This window comes from Sinohyriopsis cumingii, unplaced genomic scaffold (assembly GCF_028554795.1).
Source record: "Sinohyriopsis cumingii isolate HCF-2022 unplaced genomic scaffold, ASM2855479v2 utg000229l, whole genome shotgun sequence".
Taxonomy (NCBI): domain Eukaryota; kingdom Metazoa; phylum Mollusca; class Bivalvia; order Unionida; family Unionidae; genus Sinohyriopsis; species Sinohyriopsis cumingii.
In genome coordinates, this window is record NW_028315879.1 from 4005277 (window position 1) to 4030770 (window position 25494).

Here is a 25494-nt window from a genome sequence, read left to right on the forward strand (position 1 = left end):
AAACGTAAATATTAAAAGGATAAGAAACTCAGCAAAAATGACAATATCGTCCCAAATATTTAAAACAAATTCGGTGAAAAATGAACAATTTGTAGAGAAAAAATTTGTTGTCACTCAGAAGTATATTTGTATTCATTGTATTCTTCGTTTATATTTGAAAATTTGATTTACGCCAAATGCAATCTTGAAATAACTTTCATTTTTGATTTGGAAATGTCATGAAAGACATAATTAATTTCCGAATTGTATTAAAGCCTTAATAAAATAAATCTCAATTTACCGATTTTAAAACAGAAATATTGATAATATCAAAGGTAAAAGAATTAATCTAACCAATATGAGAAGTATTTCACATTGCCGTAAGGACGAAACCAGGTTTATATACAATTTTGTATCTTTGGCGCGGCAAGGCAAAGCTCAAATCCTTGGACAGCAGATAGGTAGAGAAACAAGGTTCAAGTCGATATATACATATGATCATGTTTTGTTTTTTGTTTGCTTTTTTGGTTGGGTGGGGCTTGTTTGTTTGTTTGTTGATGTTGAAGGATGTTGTTGTCATGTTTTGTTTTGTTTTGAGAGAAATAAAGTTCAAGTCAAGGTACATCCAAACATTGTTTGGTACGGAGACAAAGCTTAAAACTTTTCACAAAATTAAATATCTAACGCTCTTGTTCATATCTGATAAGCATACGTATCAACGCTGTTACTGGCTTACATTTATTATCTGCTCTGAGTAGATTATAAACTGCATCCATAATGATGTTCTCCGAATGAAGGCATAAAAAAATGCACTTGGCAATATCTGTTTGTATGTCATTTTGCATATTTCCGTCTGTCCAATCAAAATGGTATGCAAAGGAAACATTCTAGATTCAAAACCCTTGTTAATGTCAAGGGCATAAGATCAACACTAATTATCAATAAATTAATCATCTACGTGTTATTTATAACTTTGAAGAAAGGAAGTTAGTTTGATGTTTACTTATATCACAAAGATGTTGAACGTTTTATCGCCCCTTCCTGTATTACGTCATTAATTTAATTCTAACATTTTTATTATCAAACGCACAAGCTCTTCAAAAACACCAAGACATAAATTTATTTGTTTGTTGTAAAGTTCAATCTTAAATTTGATATGGCCTAAATTTGTGTTGTGTATGTATTAATCTTCTTGATAACTTTTTTCGTGTCAGCCATATTGCTTTCACTTTGCGGACTTTCCAAACGTTGGTACAATTTTGTATTTTTTTATGTCTTTCTTGCTTTGAACGTCCCTTTCAACACGTTGTTGGCCATATCATACTGAGTTAAGCGCACTTCCCAAGAACACACTCAGGCAGCCTTGCATGTTTGGGAAAACAGTTTCAGGTTCCAGGAAATGCACGACAAAACAGGTAGGCTGTCAAGTGTGTTCATAAACAAACGATATTTTATATTTCATAGTATTATTATATTTTCACTGGTCTACGACAACAATGAATTATTGTTAGGGATCTTGAACTCTGTCGTTTTTAAATAAAGTCTATGCCAACAACAGCAAAAACAACAACACTAACAAAAGCACACAATCAATGTCCTGGACTCGAATCTCTAATGGCTGACTTCTGACCTATCGTATCCTATCGACTCTGCTGTCAATAATGGCAATTAAAATAGACACATGTCCGTGTAGTTTGGTTTCTACTTTTTACCAGGGCAACGGGTACAGCATAGGGTCTGTACATTCATGCCTGTATTTCATAGACAGAGTGTCTAAGGATGTCTTGCAAAATCAAAATTTATTGGACAAAGAGAAATGATTTCATGACAGTACTTTTCCCACTGTTGAACATAATTACGCTTACATGGAGAAAGATATTGAACTATTGCTGGACAATGCACACCAATCAATAATATTGGAGCTGATTTTGACGAAGATCATACACATTAAAAGCTATAACGGCGGGTCATAATTACTTTGGTTCACAATTCACTATGACACCGAACAATCATTTACTTTGATTACATGACAGCATAACAATGAAAGGTCATAAGCAGCACAAGGTGGTGTGTAATCACTTACTTACCAATGCAGAAATGTATAATATAACCTTTTTGTCATGACAAAAAAAAAATTGATTTTTTAGTTATATTTTCCAGAAAAATCTATTGTGTGTCGTAAACGACAACGCATTAAAGATTCAATTAAAATATATTTTATTAGCATGAGGTATACAAAGCTGCCATCATAGAATAAAATTAAAGCCTTTACAAAATGCCACACAAAATAATGGTATATTAAGATTGGGGGGTGGGGTGTATTTAGATGTTCGAAGAAATGAGAAAACGGAACGATAATATGTTTTCCAAATCTGGCCATTAATAAATGCATATACTACCTATGACCATATACTAAGACATGCGTTGGTAATACTCACTCGAGACTCAGGAAGATATTTTCATTCTAAATGAAAAGTAAGAATGAATTTTTAAAACTAATTCTGATAAAATACAGACGAAAAAATATTTAGATCATTTTTAACAGGAGTACACATGATCTTCGAAGTGTCATAGGAGAGAAAATGTGGGTTTGCTATTATTTTGACAACCTTGGGTTAGAAGCATGTTAAGTGTATACTGATTCATACGTTATAATTGTGTCGTATCAACACAGGTAAAGTAAACTGTATGCATACTCAAAGGCCATTTTGCTTAATGCAATGGGTCTTTAGCAAGCCAGGCGTATTTCAGCGTCCATTTACCGAGCCAGTCAAAAAACGTTTGCATGCGACTGCTTTGAGGTCGGTGTTTCCCCCATTTCCATGTACCTCAAGACACGATTATTGTTATCTGTATTTTCCTCCAATCACATAATAACCATATGTGTGTGTGTGTGTGTGTGTGTGTGTGTGTGTGTGTGTGTGTTAATTTTAGCGTAGCTTTAACAATTTTTCAGTCATATAGCTATGATGTCTGTAGTGTTACAGTTTGTAGTGATGTCTAGCACTAAGGCAACATGTTGTAGACATGTATCATCATGTCCCACTCAGTCACATTATCCTGACACCAGGCCGACCAGTCTTAACACTAATTCTTAATGCTGAGCGCCTAGCTAGGCACCTGCAAGTACCATTTTTATAAGTCTTTGATATGAATAGGCCTGCATTTGAACCCGCGACCTCCCACATCCGAGACAGATGCTCTAACCACTAGGCCACCGGAGCGGTATGGAGCAAGTGGAGGTGTGATGCCAAAGCTACGTGGCTAAGGTGAGGTAGTACGGGTCACACCAGATCTCCCGAAAAGAGAGCACAACAAAACGAAAACATTATACAACAAAGACATAAATGTAACAAAATAACTTTGTCAATACTTGCGTGCAAAGCAAAACAACAATGAACAACGTGCAAATAAACAACAGTTAAACAAATTTATTTTCTTCTGTTATGTTTTTGTGAGTTTGATCAATTGCCCTTTTCTGATATAAAATAATCCCTGAATCGAAATGTTAGATGGAGGAGGGGAAAGTATAGGGAAGAAGAAGGACTCCTCTAGTTACGAAAACAGCTGCGAACATCGGAGCAGTAGAGGAACGGTAACTATTATAGGAGCACCCACCTGTCCCTGCCACATGCCAAAATCGGACACCTTTAGCTCAGGACTCTTTGATTTTGTTAGTTAGATGTACATAGGAATAAAAAAATCAAAATAACAAAAATAAATTTGACATTATGCATCCCATTCCATACAAATACACGGGGGAATGGTACAACAGTACATGATAGCTCTAAACATGTTTAGCATACACCGAACAAGTAAGAAAAGATCCTTGACAAGGATAAAAAAAATAACTTTTTAAAGATATAAGGGGTAGAAACCAAACAAAAGCCCGATGCCTGTTTGGGGAAAGTACGAGCCGTAAACACCTTGGGACAGGATGCGGAAAGAAATGACACCTTGAGAAATGAACCCAAATGAGTGAGCACCCATCTAAAAGAAAAATTACATGTTCAAAAATTTTAAATTAAATTTTTTTCTCTCAAATTGTTTCTTTTACTTGCACACAAGAACAGACGAAGGCGGTATACATGCGTATACGTAATCCTTGAACAATTTCGACCGCTAAGGCGGTCATCTTAGCTATAAAGATTAAAATAGCTGGAGAACGGAGAGGGGTTTACAAAAAAAAAGCTAATTACGTTGCACAGAATATCATAATGGGTGGAATTAAAGACTTTGTTTATGACAGAAACAATAGATGACTGTTACAGGTGATATGTATGTATGTATGTATGTATGTATGTATGTATGTATCTATGTATGTATCCATGTATGTATGTATTTATGTATTATGTATTTATGTATGTATGTATGCATGCATGTATGTGTGTGTGTGTGTCTGTATGTATGTATGTATGTATGTATGTAGGGTTTAACGCCATTTTCCAGCACAAGATAGGCTATACATGGCGGCCAGTATAACTGTTGGAAGAAGAACCCTGGAAAACCCAGGAAAGAACCACCGACCCACGAGAAGCTACTGGCAGGCTTTCCCACGTACCCAGGCTAGCCGAGCCTTGGACTCGAACCTACACATGCAGAGGTGAGATGGCAGTATGTATGTATGTATGTATGTATGTAATGTGATGTGATGTGATTTTGATTTTTAACGTAGCTTTAACAATTTTTCAGTCATATCGCTACGATGTCTGCAATGTGGCAGTTTATAGTGATGTCTAGCATTGGGGCATAATGCCGCAGACAGGTAGCATGATGTCCCACCCAGTCACATTATCCTGACACCAGGCCGACCAGTCCTAACACTAACCTCTTAATGCTGAACGCCAAGCGAGGCAGCTGTTAGTACCATTTTTTAAGTCTCTGGTATGACTCGGCCGGGGATCGAACCCACGACCTCCCGCATCCGAGGCGGACGCTCTAACCACTAGGCCACCGGAGCGGTTGTATGTATGTATGTATGTATGTATGTATGTACGTACGTACGTACGTACGTACGTACGTATGTATGTATGTATGTATGTATGTATGTATGTATGTATGTATGTATGCATGCATTAATGTATGTATGTATGTATGTATGTATGTATGTACGTACGTACGTACGTACGTACGTACGTATGTATGTATGTATGTATGTATGTATGTATGTGTGTGTGTGCGTGTGTGTGCGTGCATGCATGCATGCATGCATGTAATGTATGTATGAATGTATGTATGTATGTATGCTTGTATGTATGCATGTGTGTGTGTGTGTGTGTGTGTGTGTGTGTGTGTGTATGTATGTATGTATGTAAGTATGTATGTAGGTATGTATGTCAACGCGCACATAAATACATTCTTACATTTGAAAGTACGAAAAATGACAACTAAATGGATAATTTGGTGTATTTCAAGAGCCTTCCCCTTGTCATATATTTGGTCTCATCATTGATTATACAGTTCATCATGTAAAGATATTACTCGAAGTCAACATTCTTCTGTTAAAGAAAGTCAAATTCGTGGGTGATGGCAATAGTGTTACAGTTTTGAAAGGTTCAATCAACTTTGTTTAACTGTCTATTACAGTGAAATTTGAGATGAAAGAAAAGGAGACTATAACCGACAAATGGGTAATGGAAAAAATAGGAGACGAATGCAAGGTAATCTTTCCTATATTTGTAACACCTAAACCACAAATATTATGCTCAACCAAAAGGGGGAAAAAAAGATTATGTTGTTGGCTTAATGTGACAAGCCTGTTCAACCGTGCGGAACAGTTTACATACGTCCATATACAGTCTCTTCCTGAGCTGTCAAATATCTCAGTCGCGGTGCCGATCCCATCCCAAACTTGTCTCAGCTGAAACTCATTGCACCGCGACGATGTCTGTGGGGCACTGGAATTTACATTTAATACCATTTTTGGCAATTTTGGTGTTTCTGAATAATCTGGAAATTTCAGGTAACTTTTCTTGTCATCAGTTTTTCATCCAATTTATATCAACTATATATATGTATTGGTCACTTAATTCATTAATTAATTTAAAATGTGTCCTATACCTTCAGTGAAATATATTATGTATTTACATTAATTCATTAATTAAGTAATTTCAAATGTGTCCTATGCCTTCAATGAAATACATTCTGTATTTACATTCTGTATTTATTATTTTCAAATTACTTTATGTGATTTGTATTCGACTATTTGCCCAGAATTTTAATTTGTCAACTATACGATCCATGCATATAGATCATGTTAACTGCATGTCTATATAAAAGACTTAATTTCGCAATGTTGCATTCTGTGCGATGACTCAGATTCACAAAATTGGAATAGTCTGACTCATAAAAATAAATTAAAACCCCAAAAAGGGAACCAGTCATGACACTGTAATATATAATGTACGACTTATTTTTCTTTTCTTAAAAATGTATGCACATTATATAACTTTATTACCATAATCCACAGCTAGACATGAAGAAACGAAAAAGATAAATATTAATGATTTCTTATTTAAACATTAAGTAATTTCTTTTTTTATATCGGGGGAAATATATTTCACAAACTCTAAAGTTACTTATTGAATTAAAATCTTTGAGACTCATTCTAATATCGACGTTATGTGTCACACGCCATGTTGCTCTTCCACAATTGTGCGATAGTTTATGAAATAACACAACGCATGAATAAAGCGCTAAAAATGGTGATTTGTATATTTCTATATATCTGAAAAATCCCACTGAAACAGTTTACAAACACATGTGTAAAATCAACATTAGGAACATAGATGCTGCCCCCAACCATTCTTCAGGATTTACTCTCGCAACCTTCATTATATTTTAGTGAAGAATCTAGGGTTATAGTTCTTATTGCACACTGGTTGCCTAGACAATATGATTAACAGTCATGAAACCTTTTTTTTCACCCTAATGCGCCCGGCCCATTAATCTGATAATGACCCTAAAAGCATGGTATTGCCCGAAGCGTCAGGCAGATATATATGATAAATCGCCCTAAAGGTTTCTATCATCTGAAGTGGTCACCTAAATAAAAAAGCTCGACACAGCTGCGTAACGAATATAAATGGGGATACGTACTTTAGAAAACTGTTTGGCAATGTTTGGACCTTAAGCATGCATCTACAAATGAAACAGAATTCGTTGATCATAGTAATCACAGTCCGGATAGTAAAATAATTATAATTAATACTTTTTTATATAAAAAAGTCAGGTATGTACGCATTCATGAATTTTGCTTGTTTAATGTTTTAATTATAAGCAACCAAAGCAAATGCTCACTGTTGCAGTCATAAATGAAACTTATATCACATCTGTGAATTTCAAAAATGAAACTTATATCACATCTGTGAATTTCAAAGAATGAAACTTATAGCGCATCTGTGAATTTAAAAAGTGAAACTTATATCACATCTGTGAATTTCAAAAAATGAAACTTATAGCACATCTGTGAATTTACAAAAAATGAAACTTATAGCACATCTGCGAATTTCAAAAAATGAAACTTATAGCAAATCTGTGAATTTCAAAAATGAAACTTATAGCACATCTGTGAATTTCAAAAAAATGAAACTTATATCACATCTGTGAATTTCAAAAAATGAAACTTATATCACATCTGTGAATTTCAAAAAATGAAACTTATAGCACATCTGTGAATTTCAAAAAAATGAAACTTATAGCACATCTGCGAATTTCAAAAAATGAAACTTATAGCGCATCTGTGAATTTCAAAAATGAAACTTATAGCAAATCTGTGAATTTCAAAAATGAAACTTATAGCACATCTGTGAATTTCAAAAAAATGAAACTTACATCACATCTGCGAATTTCAAAAAATGAAACTTACAGCGCATCTGTGAATTTCAAAAATGAAACTTATAGCAAATCTGTGAATTTCAAAAATGAAACTTATAGCACATCTGTGAATTTCAAAAATGAAACTTACAGCGCATCTGTGAATGTCAAAAGTGAAACTTTATCACATCTGTGAATTTCAAAAGTGAAACTTATAGCACATCTGCGAATTTCAAAAATGAAACTTTAAACACATTTGCGAATGTAACGCGCTCTCTGATTGTTAAAGAGTTAAATGTTTACAACCATACAACCGACGTGAGAAAACGTGGATAAAAGTCATATAACCGACGTGAGAAAACGTGGATAAAATCACTACTCTCAACTCTCCATGTGACGTAGTACCACAGTAAATAATATTTTCGCCTGTTAGGTATCTGAGTCCGTCATTGTTGGTTTTTACCGTCGCAAATATCCGTTGCACAGCATATGCTTCAAAATGGGTTACCTTTCACGATGCAAGTAATTTATTTTACCGGCAATACTGTTGCCGGTAAAACTTAATTTATAACAACAAAGCCACCACATGTCTCTTATCCACTAAAGACATCGTAAGACAATACTGTTTTCTTAAAAGCGTGGGGAAAGTGGCGGAGAAGACGTAAAAACATGTCACGCAGATTCAGCAAACATATCTTGTCTGAAGCCAGATTAATATTCATGTTAAAATACGGTGATAAGTTAAGTAAGAACGCTTTGTAAAACACAACAGAAACAGAACGATACAAAACACATCATTTTTAAAGAACTAACTATCTGATTATTTCAAAACTTTCTGAAATTTAATCACGCAAAGGTCCATGAGATATGTTTGGCACAAAATTTTAATAATTTAACGCTATTTTGGAAACTTGGTTCTGCCAACTGCATGTAATAATTGATTATGGCCAAGCCAGATTCGTTAGGTGGTCTTTAAGACAAATTGAAGATTGAGAAACCGACAGATTACAATTTCCAAAGGATGAACAAAGTCTTATGTTTGTATGGCCTGGAATGGGACTCAAAAGACAAACAATAGAAGTACCAATCAAAGGTCCCACAAACGTTAATACGTTGAAAACTAGTGTGTTTGACCAAATTTTAGGTTCAAGTTATTGGTTTTTCTTGAGCTGGATTCCACAAAAATTGTTGTACTGCACGATATCACTTTATTTCTGCGCATTCCGCTATATACCACAATTATATTCGGGACCATCAACTTAATATGATGAGACAGGTGCCTGGGACTATTTTAATCAATAATTTGGTTCGTCAATAGCTGCCAAATTATCTTGCTCTGATTTAGGCCAATATGCCATCATATTATATCCATTATATTATTAGTTTTAAAAATTATCTTGAGATAAATATAAAAAAAATATCTAAGCTCAAAAGAAAATCGAACCCCACTCACACCCACGACATTAAATGGTCGTCGTCTTAGAAAAGTTGAATTTGCTATCTGTATGTTAATTGTTGAATATGTTGTGAAATGAAAACTGCAACTAAAGGGGGATGATAATGCTTAGCTGCCACATGCCAAGGACATTGTGCCGACATTAGAGAGCTTGTTCATAAAATATCAAGCGTTGGCACTGAAGTCTACAATGCACTAGCTATACTATTGAAATAATACGGTGGAAAAATATGAGTTTGATTCCAACACCCAAGATTCCAAGAAGTTTATTAGCGAAGGCCAGATAATACAAAACACACCCAACAATGAGAATACGTACTAAACCTAACCCTAAGCCAAAGTGATAAGGATTAGTGGACTTAAGAAATTATGTAAAATTCAAACGGAAAACAAGTGCTCCCTTAGTAAATCTTGGGACGATTCTCGATCTTACAAATACTTAACACAGTAACTTACGCTAGTAAATAACTATAAAATGACATTTCGTTGGGTTTGTTTTATTTGTTTTTGTTTAGTGAAAGTTCTTTTTAATATATTTTTCTTTATAAATCCAACATTTGAATATCTTTTATCAATCCCATATGTCCTTCGAGTTGGTATGAGTGTAACGTGTCAAATACGTGATTGAAGGATCAGAAATATGATGTAATTATATTTGAAATAGTCAAAATAAATTTGTCACAATTTAAAAAAAAATTAATAATAATATATTGCTGCATTATATTGCCATGTAAATCTTCACGTTGCTGTTAATAGCATTAAATTCGTACCAAGATTACTAGCCCGAAACCCTAACCCTAACCCAAACGTGAAAAGGTTTAGCGGACTTAAGAAATTATGTAAAATACAAACGGAAAACAACTGCTCCCTTAGTAAATCTTGGGACGATTCTCGATCTTACAAAAACTTAACACAGTAACATATGCTAGTAAATAACTATACATTTCGTCGGGGTTTTTTTGTGGGTTTTTAAAATGTTTTTGTTATTTGAAGATTTTGTTAGATTTTTCTTTATAAATCCGAAGTTTGTATATCTTCCACCAATTTAATATATCCTTCGCGTTGGCATGAGTGTAACATGTAAAATACGTGATTGAAGGATCAGAAATATGATGCAATTATATTTGAATTAGTCAAACTAAATTTGTCACAAAAACAATTTTAAAAAAATATAAATTGCTGTATTATATTGCCATGTAAGTAGAAACGTTGCTGCTAATAGCATTAAATTCGTAGCACGATTACTTGGAAATATCCGACTATTCTTTACTGGCGGAAAATAACGAAGTACAGGAACAGTGAAAAAGTACCGTGTTGGGTACAATCCTAAAAGAAAAATAACTCAGTATACCGTTATACAGAAAATACCGCACACCTCTATGTTCTTAAATTGCTCGGGGGTAAAAAGAACCCGGAGCTCTAATTCCGCAAATATTGTCAACGTTCTCATGAACAACACCTGTATGACAACGTAAATGGAAAAGTATTGTTCATATGCTTATCAACAACAGCTTTTCAACAACGTATGCGGGTGTAGGCTGGTAATATTCTTTGAGTCCTCATCAACAACTCTACGGCAACGAGTTGGGGAAACACACTGTCCGCATCATCTTCAACGACAGGTACACGTAGAACAAGTTACCGTTATGGAAACAGAGACAGAGAGACAAAGATAGATAGACACATAGATGTAGAGAGAGAGAGAGAGAGAGAGAGATGGCGGTTGGGGGAATTAAAGATATTCACCAGACAGAACGAAAAGTGCTTTCCCTGAATTCTACACGAGAATGCTTGATAGTACTTGACGGCAATGTATGGGGGAAAATATTGTCCACGGCCGCCTCACCCTCCCCCCCCAACAACAACGTATTGGACGTAACTATTGTCTATTTACCTTCACTGTTAAGTCTAGACAAAATTCCGTATATAATAATACAAAGTGCAAACTAACAGACTGAGCCTTGTCAACTCTCTAGCTTGTATAATATCATAAAAAGTGTAGATCTAACCTCCCGTGTGTCGTCAACTCTAGTTTGTGTAACAGAACAAAGTGTTGATCTTACCTCCCGTGTGTCGTCAACTCTGTAGTTTGTATAACAGAACAAAGTGTTGATCTTACTACCCGTGTGCTTTCAACTCCCGATTTTAGTTTTAATAGTACAATGGGTAGATATAACCACCCGTGTATTGTCAACTCCCAATTTTGTATAATAGTTCAATGCCAGCAATACTTTCCGTTATGTTTGGTTAATATTTGTAATGCCCCCCACCCGCCATTTCTCTCTCTCTCTCTCTCTCTCTCTCTCTCTCTCTCTCACGATAAATTGTTCTACGTGTACTGTCAATGGTTCTGAATATTAGTAAACCAACGTTGCCACAAACGGTTGCAACAGCTAGTATTCGAAATAAAATGGCAGGTATATGGAAATATACATGGACGAGCGGGAGATTGGATGAATGTATAAATAAATACATTCATCAGTGGGAATATACATACGTACGTAATTACAAATATACTTACGTACATACATATAGGGTACGTACATAACACACACATTTACATACATTTATATGTATTGGACTGTCTCAATGACGAAGACAAAAGACCAGCCAATGTCTGATATTTTTGTAGGAACATATTTGTTTACCTACAACAGGGAACTTATTATGGACCTCAATTAGCATCAAGATTGATGTCAGCAAAGTACTTTCATGGACTACTAATGGATTTTTTGTTTCTTGTCCTGTCAGGTCAAGCCAATACTTTCTTTTTATCTTTACTCGGTATATGCTAAGACAATGTAAAACATTAGCTTTTTTAAGCTTGTCCTTCTGTGTTATTTGTTGGGTTTTTGTTTGCTAGCGTCATTAAACTAATTAATTACTCAGAATATGGGGTTCTGAATGTAAACAATATTATACTCTTTTTTCTTGAGTGAGATTAAACATAGATAATATAAGTAAGCACATTGTAGCATGATTAATATTTTAATAGTAATGCTATGATAATAATTATATTAATCAATATTGATATTTGGATTTTAGAGATGCCATATTATAGTTCTTAACGGCTAATTTGACAACGGTAGCTAATAGCGTTTGTGTGATTCTTTAGTTTGTGGAAATATTTGCATTATTAACTTGCATATCGTCAGTGAAAAATCAACAACCTTCCATGACTCAATACTTGGGTTTGTTGTTGTTGTTGTTGTCGGTTTAACACCATTTTTGAGCTCATGTTATTTTATATTTATGGCGACCAGTATAACTGGTGGAGGAAGAAAAATCCGGGGAAAACCCATGTAAGAAACCATCGACCCCACAGGAAGCTGCTGTAAGGCCTTCAGTCTCACATACGCACATTAGCCGAGTGCATACATGTACGAGACTCGAACCCACGCGGAGGGAGCAGTGACATGTAAAAGCGAGCGTTTTAGACCACTCGGCTACTTAATGGACCCTAAATGGGTTTGGATGACAGACTGGCTTCTCCGAATGTAGCCGTTAATTGCCATAATTTTATTGGAACAGTTGTAAACAAGTCTGCATTAATGTCAGCTGAGCAGAATGTCAGAATACGCATGTCATTGTGTGCTGACATTGCATATCACCTCTGTACAGACACAGCGATGATCGATGAATAAATGCATGTTAGGTTGAAATCTAAACAATAGGATCATTTTCAGGCATTATACTTGAATTAATGTGTCACGAATTGCCTCAAGTAATAAGCTGAAGTAATTAATTTTGTTATTTCGAACTTATTAATATATGGCACATATATGGACTTTTTATATCCCACTAGGGGTGTGACTTGATTTTGTACCAAGCTTGCCCCTGAAAGGTGATGCATATTTACTTATCTTTAACAAGGTTTGGGAAATAAAAGCAAATTGTGAACGTTCGGATTCAAGCCAAAGATATGAGACCTTATGGATGAAATCTATAAATCAGTAGAGCTGAGACTTAATTAGATTTGATCAAAATTTAGATTAGTTCAATAGTTTGATTCGGTATACTTTTCTTTTAAACAGAAACGTTTCCATGGTTAAAAGATAAGTACGCTCTCATCTCTTGTAACAAGCATATTTAAATTCAAGCTATTTTCATTTGTATTTTTTAATATGTTTATGTACAAACGACAAATAGAAAAAGAAAGAATAACAGATTGAGTTGAAAGTTGAAAGAAGCGTATGAAAGAAAAATAAAATTAAGTTGATGACATTCTAATTTAACAGAATTAGGGAACAATTTCATTGATTATTCATAAATTAAGATGGCATTATGTTATCTGTATGTCTTAAACAAATTGTCTTCATTCTGCGAGGGTTATTCACGTGTGCACTAAGATGTAATTCTAACATAAAGAAGTGCTTCTCGGGATATGATCTGCTATTAAGCCTGCTTAAACTATTAGTAGCACTATATATATATATATATATATATATATATATATATATATATATATATATATATATATATATATATATGTGTGTGTGTGTGTTTGGGGGGGGTGTGCTTTGAAAAGATAAACATTAAAGAATTATCTTAATAATTATGGCAATGGTTTTTAGAGACATCATGGTAGTAAAACACGCGACTAGTTAATATATTAAGTGGTTGAATCACTCATCACTTGCGGTGTACATTTCTAGGTGATTGAATTAATCATCACTTGCGGTGTACATTTCTAGGTGATTGAATTAATCATCACTTGCGGTGTACATTTCTAGGTGATTGAATTAATCATCACTTGCGGTGTACATTTCTAGGTGATTGAATTAATCATCACTTGCGGTGTACATTTCTAAGTGATTGAATTAATCATCACTTGCAGTGAATATTTCTAAGTGATTGAATCAATCATCACTTGCAGTGTATAGTTCTAAGTGATTGAATCAATCATCACTTGCTGTCAGTCACATGACACTAATTAAATGTTGAATATTATTGGAATCTGCGCTTTTCAATGCCCCGACTATTCGGTTCAGTCTAAACGTCGCATGATGTATTCATCTGTGTTATTCCAGGTCGTCTTTTAATATATTTATTATTAATGTCGTTAAGCATATTTATCCGGGTTATTTCACGATATCGTTATGCTGCTTATCAAAGTTACATGACGATGTCGTTTAACATATCTAAACGGATTTTACTATGATAGAACTGGATATGTTATCCGTTACATAATTTATTGTTTGATTGATTGATTGTTTGCATATATCAGTGAAAAATATTGCCTCCTGAACCTAACAGAGTCCTACATATTCACCACGGGCGCCCGCACATAGGTTCAGTGGGGAGGCATTTGCTGCCCCCGCCCCCTCGAATTCTCTTCTGAACAAGTGTTGTTTTAAACCGTAAAACGTAATTGCTGACCACTACATGTTTGCCCCCTACCCCCCCCCAATAATTCTGCGAGCGCCCCTGATATGCACTTGTGTCGGGAAGGAAATTCCGATCATGGCACTGACGCAAATTGCTGATCATCAGTTAGGACTTTTTCTCTCTAATCCCAATGTATTATGGAAGTTTTTTTTTCTCCTCACATTCCCGACAGGCCACGTTAGATTGGCATATTACGATTGTTGATGTAAATTTCAAACAGAACAAATCCCATTGAAAATTAATTTCTTTAAGACATAGCATACAAAGTTAGGTTTCCACCGAAAAAATTAAGTTTACAATACAATTTTAAACACATCAGCGTTCAAAGAACAGTGGTTGAGTGATAAGTAATGGCAATACACAGCGTCCTAATTGTGTAATGCGGAGGGCATGCACAATGATGCAAATGTGACCAGACAAAAATGCAAGCCCATTCTTATCCATTTGATTAACTGAGGCTGTAAAGATTTCATCTTGAATTATTTTCCCTTCATAAATAACAATGAAGATATGCATTTCAAAACTAACTTTTACTACAATGGATTTTTCGATTCGAAATAGATTTCAGAAACTCTAATTTTAGCTAGACCTATCAGTACGAAATATCCTGTCTGTGGAACACTAACACAAACCATTGTTCGTTTTAAATTAATTATTAATTATAAATTAATGTATATCCTGGTTATTATGAAAGGACACTCTAGTGATATTTGGAAATCGGGGAGGTTTTACCCTTCTATTGTCAAAATTAAAACGAAAATGGAATCACTGTCGACAGATTGTCATTAAAGCCTTTCAAAAATGACGTTCATTGCTTTACTGTATGTTAATACATGCACGATGAACAGTAGACATGTTACATCAAATGTTCTGATTTGTCCAAATGAGAGGATAACATTGCTCATACTGACGTAGTGTACAGGCGGTAACTTCACTCTTTCTTGTAACACGAGCAGGAGAGAGAGAGAGAGAGAGAGAGAGAGAGAGAAATCTTGTCTTTTTCTTGTACTTTCATTATATTATCATACCCTGAACGATACAAATCTAGAAAAGAACAAATAATAATGCGATATGGGTAAAAATAGGCGAAATCTTTGAAGTTACATTATATACAGCTAAAGTGCCAACCAAAAAATCAAAGAAATACCCGCTCCTAATTTGTCCGTCAGATATTCCCATATTTAAACAACCTCCAAACAAAATAGTATAACGAGATTGTTCTGCATGTAACAACTGGAAGTGACATTTCAATATATTTAATACATATCTCAAAATTATCTTTTCCATGATACACGTTTGATATCTCGATGTTATTTTTACGCCTAGTTTCATTATACTTACTTGATATCTTGATATTACTTTTACTTTCATGTTGAATTCCATTATACACACTTGATATCTCGATGTTATTTTTACGTCGAATTCCATTATACAGACTTGATATCTTGATATCATTTTCATGTCGAATTCCATTATACACACTTGATAACTCGATATTATTTTTCAGTCGAAGTCAATTATTTACATTTGATATCTTAATATTACTTTCATGTCTAATTCCGTTAAACACACTTGAACTATGTGTTAAACATGCGTATGGTTTACATCCTCCGTTTAAATTCCAAAACATTTCAAAGCCATCAAAGAAAGCACACAGTTGGCATTTAAATCTCAGTCTACGTATAAAACACTGGGCACTTACACAAAGCAAATGCAAACAAATACAGTACTTTTGAAAGGATTGCTTTATAAAGTGCCCAACATTAATATTTATTGCGTATATGTCGTAAATATGTAATGCAAAGTTCTCCAATGAAGAAGAAATGTACAAATCTGTGACTTTGTTTGAATGTCATCGTTCGTTATGAAACATATTCATTTATCATGCATATTAAATTCAGTGTCTAAATACGAAATATGCAAATCTGATAACCATGTCAATCTTTGTTAATACAACATTTTCCCAGAATTAAATTTTATAATTATTTCAATTTGTGTTTCCCGCTAATACCCCATGCAAAATATATAAAAATAGAGACGGAATGTTTGAATATATGATATTTTTAAACTCATCCTTTCTGTGTTAAATTGATTTTTCAAAGTTATCTGTGCCACCTGACTAAATGAAATATTTGCATCGATCAAGTACACTTTAAAAAAAATAGGGACAGTTTGAAGCATACGAGAATTGAATTTTCCGTTATTTAAATGATTTCCCAGCGTGTCCAAATTAAATGCATAATTTTAAACTCTTAGTCATATGTATTCAATCATCCGAACTTCTTCTAACCTATCTGTCACTTAATATCAATTTCAACCATGCATTATTTAGCATAGTCCTGCCACTAGTTCTTTGTTTTGACTTGTGATTCATAATTTTTTTTAAATTTGGTATTCACTGGTACACTGCGTCGTTGTGGTTATCTATTTTTAATGTCAGCAAAAAGATTCAGGCTATTAGGACAATTACTAGACTTGAGTGCTTGCAATGCTTTAAGTTTGATAGGACATCGGATTCCGCAAGTTACCAAAAACTTGCGACTTTTATTAACTGGTAAACCTGATAAAGACCAAAGGATAGGAGAGATGTAGAAATGAAGAAGGAATACATACATACATACATACATACATACATACATACATACATACATACATACGTACGTACGTACGTACATACATGCATACATGCGTACGTACCTATCTACCTATCTACCAACATACCTACCTACCTACCTACCTACATACCTACATACATACAACTGTTGGGTCTGGATATATATATATATATATATATATATATATATATATATATATATATATATATATATTGTAAGTAAAGGTAAATAATCAGTACAACATAAGCAGGTGATATTCTTCTTGCTAATAATATAGACAAGACATCACAAGATTGTAGATTCACACGGACATGAACTTACTCTATATTGTAGATTCACACGGACATGACATTACTCTATCATCATTGGCAAATGGAGGCACTTTCATGATGTCAATCTCTCTTACTCTCTTTGTTTTTGTCTCTTTCTGTTTGTCTCAATGTTTTTTGTTTTTCCGCCTCTGTCTCTCTTAATATACAGTTCTTTCATAAAGTTTTAAGGCATTGAAATGTCAGAGCTGTTATAAATAAAACAGTCAAGACAATCGAAACGATATTTCATTGCACGCATTTGCCATGTATGACAAGCAGCATTTATTCGGGGCTATACATGTCACGGTCGTTGCAAGAGTTATGGGGATAAAAAACAAGAAGGACAAATAAATCTTTTAAAATAATAATTGAAATCTAATGGTTGTATACCATAACTGGCGTCAATGCTAAAATTATATTTTTTCGATCGTAGAAACAAATAATAACAATAGTAAGCACAATAAACCTAGTTTTGCTTGTATTTCAGGACACATGATACAATATGATAGACAAGGTCAACCAGTACATTTACCAAGGAGGCACAACCCACAAAGGCGTCACAGAAACAATAGACCCTCTTCACCACAAACTACTACAACAACTGAAGAACCAATCGAATACGAGGCAGAAGAGGGGGTAAGCACAACATCGAGCTATTTATATGACTACCCGACAAAGAGACTGGGATATGGCTACAACGCATACAATACATACGACTACCAATATACAGATCCTAACGGCCATGGTGGAGAATATGATTACGGTTATGGAACTACGGTTGAAATGGAGGAGCAAGTCACCACAACGCAAACGCCACGTAGGGCGGTAATAACACCAGTCTCTGTCAGAACGACGGTAAGAAACGAAACTCAAGTAATGATGCAGTCCGATCAAGGATCACACCAATCATCAGCCGAGAGCGGCAACGGTGGGTCGAAGCCTGGCGGGTCAGAAAATGAATACAATGGAAGTCCACGGCCAGAAGGCTCCCAACGGACTGTTTCTGCTTCTAATTCTGCGAGTCAGAATAAAGGAGGACAATCAAACGGAACAGTAAGCCAGCAAGCGAGCAATGAACAGGTCAAATCAGGCCAAGTGGTGGATAGCACACAAAACACTCAAAGAAATACTCCTCCTTCAAAACCACCACCTAATGGTACCAGCGGTAAACGCGATATTCATCGAGGCAATTCGAAAGGAAATCAACAAGACAGAGTCATTCTCCCCGGTAGAAATGCAGAAAGAAGAAGAGGTCGTCCCAGGCAGCCTACTACCTCTGAGCCACTAGATTACGAGCACACACCTCTCACCATGACAAAGACGTGTAGCTGTATGTCCTTTTGTCCTTACGGCACATTTTATATGGGCCCCTGCCGAGGAGTCATATCCTGGGTGTCCAGTCAGCGAAGAAGGACTTGCTGCATGCACACTGAGCCCCTTATGAGATATTTGCTTCCGCTGGCTTTATTACAGAACTTGTTAGCGGAAATATAAGTTTGACCTCGCCTTAGGTCTATTTCAGTTGGAATTTTCCTGGCCATACAACGGTTTCCTTGGAGATATGCAAATGTAGTATATCTGTCTTCTTCAAACAAATATATTTTTTTTATAACGAACAGTATTTAAATAGAATGTACAAGACATGAGAAAAAAATTATATTTTTTTAAATCGGGATAAACCTCATAATAGTAAGGGTGATTAATAATAATAATAATAATAATAATAATAATAAAAATAAAATCGTTATAAAGTATAGTCAAGCATCGTTTAAAATTTGCATATTTTCGGACATCATATATTGTGGTTATGTGATAGGAAAGATGATCATGAGATGCTTGCAATAATAATAATAATAATAATAAAAGTTATTATTATTATTATTATTATTATTATTATTATTATTATCAATGCAATTACAGCAATGAGGGTGGTAATAATGATGATGCAGTCATCATTTTCCACAAGATCTTAAGGAGGAAATTGATTTCTAAGAACACTCGATGGAGAGACCCTATCGGTGTGAACCCTTTAAAGTACTAGTTAATATATCAGCTAATGGAATACCTACAACGTAATCAAATGTGACTGATGTTATAATACTCCTCGACCATGTAATCAGAAATCAATTAACCTTCCACGAATTTGTGTACATATTTTTTTTTCCAGAGTCTACCGTCACCTCATGCGCGCACTCTACTTTCTTTTTACATACGAACCAGCCAATAATTTTAATCGTATATGAATTTTATTCGTTGATGCGCATCACTGACGAATTGTTGTAAAATATCTTTTACTGTGTTGTAAATGTATATCGCATTAAAAACTGTTAGAACATGTCATTGAATAATGCACTTTACTAAGTATTATTTCAATACATTTAATTACATTGAACGCGTTATTGCACAATGGATTAAAACAGTATTACGTTGTCATGTAATTGTGTAAATTAAGTGATATATTACATTTTCGATTAGAAAATAGTTACAAGTGACTAAATTATCTGATATGATCACACTACTATTCAAGATTTTGTTATAGTATAGATTAGTATTATATTATCGGATAATCCTTCAGATATTAAGAAAATGCTTAGAAAAACACACTTTATCTGTAAATGGCATGAAAATAAAATCTTTATTTGAAAACGATCAGCAAAATTATTCTGAGTGATAAAAAATGCGGTCCCTAGAAAACAGAGTTTCCAGTTTTGAAGATAACGAAAAATAATGAAAATTGATATTTTAAAAAAATATATATTTTAACAAAATGCATTAAAATTCTGTTTTAATTCTTTAAAAATACATATGCTACGGTATAGCAATTGCTGCATGTTGATTCATATAAATTACATATATTCGGAATAAAGGAGAAATATCTGCATGTATAGTTTCATAAGTCAAAACATTTTTATTGCCTTATATTGTTGCAGTGTAAATGAAACTCAGGTTGATTAAATTAAGAAAGGTTGATGCATATACCGTTGGACTCTGGTTCTTATCTGATCAGTCAGAACAACTAAAGTTTTTAAATTGCATAATTATTAATATTGGACAACCGGTATAATATGCCACGACTTCAGTATATGATAAACTTTATTATCAGACTTCAGTATATGATATACTTGATCATCAGACTTCAGTATATGATATACTTGATTTTCATACTTCAGTATATGATATACTTGATTATCAGACTTCAGTATATGATATACTTGATTTTCATACTTCAATATATGATAGACTTGATTTTCATACTTCAGTATATGATATACTTGATTATCAGACTTCAGTATATGATATACTTGATTTTCATACTTCAATATGTGATGGACTTGATTTGCATACTTCAATATGTGATAGACTTGATTTTTAGGCTTCAATATACGATATGCACCAAAGTTTCCATTGACTGTAATGATTTACTCAAAGCAAAGTTTGATGCTAAATGTTATTTGTGTTTTTCCCCTTTCGCCAATAAAGTTATCATGTGCTCCTAGTAGTATTGTGCTTATTTGTAATAGTCATTATATCTTGTTTAACCTTTTCATCCTAAGTAAATATTTAATAAGTTATAATATAGCTGTAATATCATTTGTCCGATACAAACGTATCCCTTTTAATGAGATTATATATATATATATATATATATATATATATATATATATATATATATATATATATATAATTCACTCCATTGAAACAACTAAACCATTATTGTGACCGAAATCGTTTTACATCGATAACATCTGATCATAATATTTGACCCACCATTTTGTTACTTGTTTGGTCTACTGGTAAGAATATGGCCATCTGTCGTGCAGGTTCGTATCCCACATTGTTCTGATATTTGTTTTCTTAGAGTGTTTTCATTGCTATGTGCTTTTTGACCTTGACTCAGGAAAGATAATCATGTTATCACTGATGTTTTCCGAACCCATAACCACAAAACGCGGCAGAACATAACGGTAAACACAGCTGACATTATCGCGTGGGATACAGAAGAAATCTGCTGCTTCATTCTATCATCCAGATTGCTAGCCAATACGTTTGAGCATACAATATATATATATATATATATATATATATATATATATATATATATATATATATATATATATATATATATATATATATATATATATATCTGTGTGTGTGTGTGTGTGTGTGTGTGTTATATTGTGACTGGTTTTCCGAAGAGAAATAATTTGTGTTATATCACTCCACTGAAACAACGAAACTATTTTTGTGACCGAAATCATAAGTCCACGATAACAATTGATATCTGTCCTGCCAATTTGTTACTTTCTTGGTCTAGTGGTAAGCATGACCACCTGTCATGCAGGTTCAAATACAACATTGTGCTTACATTAGTTTTCTTAGATTGTTTTTTGTTATTGTTTATGTGCTTTTTTTTACCTTGACCTAGGAAAGAGACTCTCTTTATATGTACTGCTGATAGTTTACGAGCGCATATGCACAAAGCACAGCAGAACATAATCGGTAAACAGATGTCATTATCGCGTAGGTAATGGTAAGAAAACTTCAACTTCAATCTGTTATACAAATTACATGCCCGTATGTGTGTACATAACATTTTAAAAAATTTTTGGTTGTTCTCGATGAATAACCTTTATATCATCTAGGGATAAAAAAAATCTCAATATTTTCATGAGCGTCGAAACCACGAGTGAATGCACTTGAATTTTTCACTCACGAATTCGGGAGCAAAAATACGCACGAGATGAAAAATGTTATTTACTCGATGCAAGCAAATATCCGTCAATCTCATCATCATCGGGATTTAGCTTAAATCAGAGAGTTGTCTTAAGTAAAACGAAGGATCCCCATTCGTTTAAGTATCTTTCGCTAAGTATTCTATTAAACAGAGAGAAAGACTGCAAAGCAAAAGGAATGGAGAATGAAGATGGCATAGTTTAAAGGAGAATAGGGTTGAAAAGGATTTAGAAATAGCAAGGAATGTATAAACTGATGTATAAAGATAAAGGAAATAATAGAGAGTCATTATACTCCCCAGACATACTGTTTATAATACAGTACGTGAAACACGTTTAATTTAAGGGAAGGCTTTTGCTTGAGCAGCTTGAAGACCAAGTATACTGTCAATCAATCAATCAATCAATCAATCAATCAATCAATCAACCAATCAATCAAGCTGCACCCTACTCGCTGAATAAGATCAATTTCCCCAGAAGAAAACTTCTTCACAAATGCAAAATATCTGATAATAAACTACTCTGACAATTTCCCGTGTAACCTAATATTTTAAAATGGATCGGCTTCGCAATATCACCAAAAAGTGATACAGAACCTTCCTACATGAATGGTGCATGATTCTCTATAGCAGAATCAGATTTGTTTGACTAAGCCTATATATTTCTTTTAATGCAAGACCGTGTCCATAACCTCCTTTCTGAAAAAAGGAATAAGAACATTTTAAAAAGCTCTATCTTTATTATGTTGCTTTTGTCTAAATTTGTAGCAACCAGAAATGATGTGCCGTTACGTTTCTACAATACGTGTACGTAGGAAGCGATAAGGATTTCTAATCAGTCTTATCAGATTGATTTTTAAAGGCTTTGCCAGATTGAGATTTGGAAGTACTCATGAGGCAGAGATGATTTTGCGACAAACAGCTGCTGAGAGTAAAACAAATTAAACTTTTCAGCCAAGGAATATTCATTAGCTGTTTGAGAAGCATCTTTAAAAGTTTCCACTCTATGCTGATCAAGGTTGGTTTTGACATCACTGTGGGTGCAGTTATTGAACTCTTCAATTAATATGAACTGCCTGAGGTTATCATAATCTTTATCAATCTTCTTGGATGAGCACAACATGTGCAATATTTGCTCTTCTTCCCTTGCAATTTTGACATAGGTTAAATCAATTTCTATACAACAGCTGCTAAACTTCTGTCGATATGCTTCAAGTAGAATGCTCTTTTTCATTTCAGGTTTTCAACAATTTTCTCATCTTATTTTGAAAGAAAATATTTATCTAATATTTTTCTTGGGGGGGGGGGTACTAATCTAATACTTCTGGTAACATCCAAGCCTGAACTGGTGTGAACGGAGAGACTTCATTTTCTTTTCTTCTTCTTCTTCTTCTTCTTCTTCTTCTCTCTCTCTCTCTCTCTCTCTGCAGTCTGCTTCTCGTTATTTATTGCTGGATTTGTATTTCTCCCTGCTCTCTCTGCATCCGTATTTGTCTGTGGTTTTTCTCTCTGTTTCTCCATTTCCGCTTTCTAAACTCGCATTTTCTTTATCATTTATTTCTGAAACTGAAGCTTTCTTAATTATAATTTCATTTGACTTTTGAAATGTAATTCTTTTCATTTCCAATCAAAACCGGAATGAATTGCCTAATAAAATCCTAAGCACTATGGTCCTAAATTTTCTCTCCCACCAAATACTAAATCGAAATATTATTTATACCTTGCTTTGCTAAAGAGATTTTCACTCCAGATTGATCATAATGTCGGGCAAGTTCAGGCAAATCATCCTTTCTCATAGATCTTAAAACTCTTCCAGGGTAGGACTTGAAACAAAGTTCACTGCATTAGATGACAATGGATAAAGGTCAGCTATGTAAACATGTTGTTTACAAATGACCATTAGCTTCAAGTAGAATCTAAAATCCAGGACACAAAATATAGATATACATAACACTCGTGGTTTCAAAACTGCGCCCAAAGTCGTCTGAAATTTTCTAAATATGTCTATTCTGTCCCGAACACGACCGTGGTAGTCATTTTATTTGGCCACCGATAATAGAATTGAGGGAGCATTGAAAGCCAGCGTTAATTTCAGACGAAACACGTACTCGTTGATTCTGCCTGAATACAATTATTTTGCCAGCGTCACCTGATACACCGCCGGTTACTATTGGCATTGCCCCGACAGCAAATCCGACAGGTCTTCCTATAATAGATGGCAATTCCAGCAACACAAAGGTCAATAGTGGTGGTTGTAGCGATTCCATAAATAGCATTCACAACACAACACGCGCATTTATACTTCGTGGGTAATTTCTTCTTATAGCTGGTGTTCAACTTCATTTTTTTTCCTTCTCCCGCATATATAGCCTTGATGATAAAAGGCACCTCGAGAATTCATCCGTTTGCTATTACTAATGTCAGCGTGAAATATTACTACGCGACATGCTCCACTAGCTCATTCAGCACCACGTCATCATCAGATTCGTTTAAGATTGTCAGTTTGTGGCTGTTCAGGATCCACGACTTCTATGTAATATTAAATCATAAACACAAACGCCAAAGACAGTGAAGGATCCTATCGGATGGCTTCGGGTTCCTTCAAAGTGAATCTCAGCCCCGGCAACTAACGATAATGATATTGCTAAGGTAAAAAAGTGAACAATATCTTCTCCGGTGTCATGTGCTACTAGTGAAGTATGATGTAGACGACCATTTACCAATGTTTCCTTTACACCACACACGACTCATAATCCTGTTCAGATAAACAAGTACGACCCAAACTCATGCACCTTTTTTATGAGAGATTCTGGCTTATCACTTCAGTGAAATAATAATAATAATAATAATAATAATAATAATAATGAGGACTTTGTATAGCGCCTAATCTTTAGAAGCTCTAAGCGCTTTACAACATTAGACAACACCTATAAGATAAAAAACATACAATGATATGATCACAAAAACAAACACCATGAAATTAGAAAACATAAAAAAACATGCAGAGAATATTTAAGGTAGGAAACATTATTATGTCTTTAAGTTTGTTCTTGCAGTCGAAATAGGTGAGTTTTGAGAGCACTCTTGAATGGGATCACTGTGTCTTTGTGTCTAAGTTCAGTGGGGAATTCATTCCACGTTGCTGGGCCCTGGTATGCAAAAGAACGCTGTCCATATGACTTTGTTTTCATAGTGGGA

The 25494-nt window shown here is 34.4% G+C and overlaps 1 protein-coding gene across 2 annotated transcripts; it reads left to right on the forward strand.

Annotated features, from left to right (window-relative positions):
- Nucleotides 1-602: 602 nt before the first annotated feature.
- On the forward strand, nt 603-21060 carry LOC149774461 (uncharacterized). Of its 2 annotated transcripts, XM_089945155.1 has the most exons (3): nt 603-1394; nt 5566-5639; nt 18052-21060. In XM_089945155.1, exons 2-3 carry the CDS (start codon nt 5606-5608, stop codon nt 19056-19058), a joined length of 1041 nt encoding a protein of 346 aa, XP_089801281.1. In that variant the 5' UTR covers nt 603-1394; nt 5566-5605; the 3' UTR covers nt 19059-21060. The 2 variants fall into 2 exon arrangements, with proteins under 2 accessions (XP_089801281.1, XP_089801280.1); XM_089945154.1 differs by lacking the exons at nt 603-1394; nt 5566-5639 and adding an exon at nt 5782-5941.
- Nucleotides 21061-25494: the final 4434 nt, after the last annotated feature.

What these genes read in the sequence shown, in the direction of transcription:
- LOC149774461 (XM_089945154.1), top strand. Translation starts at nt 5,863, where the DNA reads ATGTCTGTGGGGCACTGGAATTTACATTTAATACCATTTTTGGCAATT. An exon ending in GAATAATCTGGAAATTTCAG is followed by an intron (nt 5,942 to 18,051) that starts GTAACTTTTCTT and finishes CTTGTATTTCAG; the next exon opens with GACACATGATACAATATGAT.